Genomic DNA, 4,612 nt, shown 5'->3' on the forward strand with positions numbered 1-4,612 from the left:
TGTAGTACCCAGCAGGACGCAGCAGGACGCAGCAGTACCCTGTAGTACCCAATAGTACCCAGCAGTACGCAGCAGTACCCTGTAGTACCCAATAGTACCCAGCAGTACCCAGTAGTACCCTGTACTACCCAGCAGTACTGTATAATCCCCCCCCAATAGTACAGGGTAGTACTATTGGGTACTACCCAGCAGTACCCAGTAGTGCCCAGGAGTACCCTGTAGTACCCAGTTGAACCCTGTAGTACCCAGCAGTACCCTGTAGTACCCAGTTGAACCCTGTAGTACCCAGCAGTACCGTATAATCCCCAGCAGTACACAGCAGTACGCAGCAGTGCCCTGTAGTACCCAGTTGAACCCTGTACAACCCAGTAGTGCCCAGTAGTATCCTGTAGTACCCTGTTTTACCCAGTACTACCCTGTAGTACCCAGTACTACCCTGTAGTATCCAGCAGTACCCAGTAGTCCCCAGTAGTTCCCTGTTTTACCCAGTACTACCCTGTACTACCCTGTAGTATCCAGTAGTACCAAGTAGTACCCTGTTTTACCCAGTACTACCCTGTAGTATCCAGCAGTACCCAGTAGTACCCAGTAGTACCCTGTTTTACCCAGTACTACCCTGTAGTACCCTGTAGTACTCACCGTGCTGCTCCATCTGTTTGACCAGGGACTCCGGCGCTTCGTCCAGGAAGAAGTCCGGTAGCAGTGGGTGGCCTGTGGACCAATCAGAGGCTCCGTCAGCGTCACATGGTGCGGTGAGTCGACCAGGTGAGAGGTGGGACTCACCTGGCTGGACGGCGTACTGGTCAAAGTCTTTGACGCCGTGCTCCTTGAGGACGTCCTCGTCCACCAGGAAGTGACCCGTGTAGTCCTTGGGCTTGGACAGAACGGCGTAGGCGGCGTCCGCCATGATGTCTGCCGTACGGCACTGCTTCCCGATGCCGTCGCCTCCCAGCATGTCCATGGCCGCCGTCTGGATTGCTATGGTAACAGAAAGGTGGGGTTAGAGCAAAGCCTGCTAGCATGCACCACTCCCAGGAGTTGCTAATGCTTACCAGTTCTGGGCCACAGGGCGTTGACGGCAATTTGACCTCTGAACTCTTCGGCCATTCCCAGGACGCACATGGACATGCCGTACTTCGCCATCGTATACGCTGCCAAATGACAACATAAATTACTGATGAGGAGGTGGGGCTTCCAGCTGGTTTCCACGGCTACATGGAAGGGGAGGAGTCATCTGGTTTCTATGGCTACCGGTGTGGTTCTTGAACCAGACGGGGTTCAGGTTGAGGGGCGGCGACAGGTTCAAGATGTGAGGACGGCGACTCTTCAGCAGGTGGGGGATGACCAGCTTTGACCTGAGAGGCACAAACACGCCTCGTTAAGGGCCGCTCGTTAAGGGCAGCTCGTTAACACACAAACTGCATGGTAATGTTGAATAAATAATTCTGTGATTTCCTTTCTCTTTTAGCTGCATACTCGTGTGTGTATACACACACACACACACACACACACACACACACACACACGTAAAGCTAAGCCTAACGTGGGCGTTCCCGCGTTAGGGAACATTAGCGGCTTAGATAGAGGCCGACAAAGGGAACTTAACGATTGTCAGGGACCATTTTGTTCTGTTAGCTCATAAGGATAGCATGCTAATGGACCAGCTGGTCTCTCCAGCCTCAAACGTCAGAACCTAGTGCAGGACTGATGATTCTCCACTGTAATTTAGTGTTTATCATATTTGTGGCACTTTGAACATTAACTCCTGAAATTTCAGGAAGATTGCATTTGGGTTCCCAGTTTTCCCAGTGCTCCCACAGTGTTTCCTCCAGTGTATTATAAGCCCGGCGGGCCACCAGGCTCTAGTTGTGCCACCACCTGGCGAAGCATCGCTTTAGTATTTTTAAAATGTTTGCAAGACTTTACAGTTGATGTTCAGGTTTTAATCTTTCAATAACACATGAAATTAACAAGATATTTTTTCATTTCTGTCAACTTTAAACATTTTTAACAAAAACACAACAAGGTGGATGAATGACTGCCCAACCACTGCGCTTAGCAAGTTTTCGGGGGGAAACCTTGTCCCAGTGCTCCCAGTGCTCCCAGTGCTCCCAGTGCTCCCAGTGCTCCCAGTGCTCCCAGTGCTCCTACGTCAGATATGTTCCTCTCAGGTTGATCCCCAGCATCAGGTCCACCTTCTTCATGGGCGTCTCCAGCGTTCCAGTCAGGCTGATGGCGCTGGCATTGTTCACCAGGATGTCGATGCCTGCCAATCACAAACGATATCAGTGATGATGTCACAGCTAATAGATGACATCATGGTGAACCAACCAATCGGGCGTTTTACCTCCAAATGTTTCCACGGCTTTCTGAACGGCCGCTCCGATCTGCTGCTCGTCCCGGATGTCGACGACGCAGGGCAGCGCCTTCCCTCCGGCCGCCTCCACTGGGACACATAGCAGCAACTGGTCATGATGGGACACAGACTGGAAAGGCCCGGGCTGAACTGGAACGGACCCAGCAGCTCTCCTCACCTTCATCTGCTGCCGTGAAGATGGTTCCAGGAAGCTTCGGGTGAGGCTCGGCCGTCTTGGCGGCGATCACCACGTTGGCGCCGTCCTGAGCGGCTTTGAGGGCGATGGCCTTCCCGATGCCGCGGCTCGCTCCCGTGATGAAGAGCGTGCAGCCGGCGAGCTTCCTGTGGGGTGACAGCAGCTCCATGACATCATCACTACTAATAACTGACCCTGCTGCTGTGTGTGGCTGGTTAATGACAGAATCATCTAGAACTTTCAGCTCCGCCACAAACATCCTGCAGGTCAGAGAACATTTTTATTAATATTTTTAAAATAACAACAGCAAACAAAAATGTTTGCTGCACAAACGTAGTGGAGTTGATTGACACCAATTTTGTCTAATTTGAAGAAGGTGGGGGGGTCAACTTCACTCAGGTGTCAGAGGTCAGCCAGGACATGGACGTTAGCCGCCACATTAGCGACCTTTTCATGTTGCTTCTAGCGGTACCACCTCTTTCAGCCCAATGTAAACTAACTGAACAGAACCGACTGTCTTTCTGCCAAAGCTGTGCTATAGAGATCCTCTGGCTGTGCTGCAGCTCCCTCTAGTGGCAACCATCACAGGATGCCAGGCCCAACCGGACCAGAACTAATCAGAGAGAAGAGCAAAATGTTGGAGGAACTTGAAGCTGGGATGAAGGAGCCCGGAACATCAGGACCTGATGGAGAGAGGGTCACACAGTACTGCCCCCTGCTGGGTGGAAGCATTAATCTCACTGGAGAAATGCTGCAACTTCAGCAGGAAACAAACTAATTTAAACACCATAAATTATTAAAATAAAAATGAAAGCAGAACTTTACCATTATTATGCATTTCATTATTTACTCTTAATTATTTTACCTACAGAAATAACTAGGTCTGATTTACTATATGATCTAATTTTGTTGGTTCAACTTTTTTGATCTTTTGGTCTTTCATAATAAAAGCCTCGGCAGAGCAACAACACTGCCAGCATTTATTTTGAAGGAGCTTTTCCTGCCCGACAGCTTTTTGTTTTTTTCTATATTCATATTATTTAAAAACATGCGAACTAAACACATTCATCATTTTCATGTCAAAACATTCATATAACAACCGGGAATCTGATAAAAGAAAGACACCGGAAGCGCTGTTAGCCACGAAGCTAACAGAAGTTAACTGACGCCAACAGCTCGAACCGAACTTCATTCAAAGAACCAAGTTAAGCTGCCTTGCTCAAAGGTCAGCGGGCAGAAGGAGCAGAACCGAGTCAAACCCGGTATTACAATCAGAACTGCTCCTGTGTCAGTTCGGCTCTGGAAAACCTCAGTTACTGGTACTTTCCCAGTGAAACCAGAGTAAAACCAGTAAGGAGTCCCAGCGACGCAGCAGGCTGCTGGTTTCTGCCTAGTTTTGGATTCGGTTCTGACCCGGAGCTCAAACTCACCCCGAGTTCTGCAACATGACGATCCCAGAGCAGAAAACCAGCAAACACCAGGGGAGACTTTTTTCACCTTTCACCCACTTCACAGACCCGTCACACCGGATGTTACGTCTTATTAACATCCGAGTTGTTCAACAAAGATCTTCTCTGAACAAGATGCTTCTTCTTCTTGATTTTACTCATATAAATACATGTACCACACATACATATACAAATATACATACTTATACATAACTTTGCAATCTACCCATCTATATCATACATGCATTCACAAACACACCTACTATAATCAATTTCTATTAAATAATTTAGTTTTCTTTAAAAATTGAATAACTATTTGATGAAATTCTTCCTCAAAATATCTAATAAATTAACATTTTCCTTTATACTTTCAAACTCTCTACTTCTCTTCTGTCTTTTTCATATTTATGACATTCTAGCATAACATGTTCTATTGTTTCATATTTTTCACAATGATCACATTTGCCATTATTGTGCTTTTGAATTTTAAAGCGTGTATAATTAAGTCCTGTATGTCCAAATCTTTCCTCCTTTCTATTTCATATTCCATTTCTTTTCTCCTACAATCTGAATTTTATAAAACCATCTTCCTGTTTTTTCTTCATCCCACAT

At 47.2% G+C, this 4,612-nt stretch overlaps 1 protein-coding gene across 1 annotated transcript in view; it reads right to left on the reverse strand.

Annotated features, from left to right (window-relative positions):
- The window catches only part of hsdl2 (hydroxysteroid dehydrogenase like 2), an 8,411-nt gene extending 4,295 nt beyond the window's left edge, over positions 1-4,116 (reverse strand). Inside the window, exons 1-8 of the mRNA XM_015019888.1 lie at positions 3,983-4,116; positions 2,535-2,698; positions 2,348-2,446; positions 2,152-2,266; positions 1,252-1,355; positions 1,053-1,151; positions 784-978; positions 640-711 (exon numbers count right to left, since the gene is read on the reverse strand). Of these exons, the coding sequence (XP_014875374.1) occupies positions 640-711; positions 784-978; positions 1,053-1,151; positions 1,252-1,355; positions 2,152-2,266; positions 2,348-2,446; positions 2,535-2,698; positions 3,983-4,101 (967 nt within the window). The 5' untranslated portion in view covers positions 4,102-4,116. The remainder of the gene's footprint in view (positions 1-639; positions 712-783; positions 979-1,052; positions 1,152-1,251; positions 1,356-2,151; positions 2,267-2,347; positions 2,447-2,534; positions 2,699-3,982) is intronic.
- Between the last annotated feature and the right edge of the window lie 496 nt (positions 4,117-4,612).

This window comes from Poecilia latipinna, unplaced genomic scaffold (assembly GCF_001443285.1).
Source record: "Poecilia latipinna isolate Pla-1442-1.1 unplaced genomic scaffold, P_latipinna-1.0 Scaffold2499, whole genome shotgun sequence".
In the NCBI taxonomy this organism is placed as follows: Eukaryota; Metazoa; Chordata; class Actinopteri; order Cyprinodontiformes; family Poeciliidae; genus Poecilia; species Poecilia latipinna.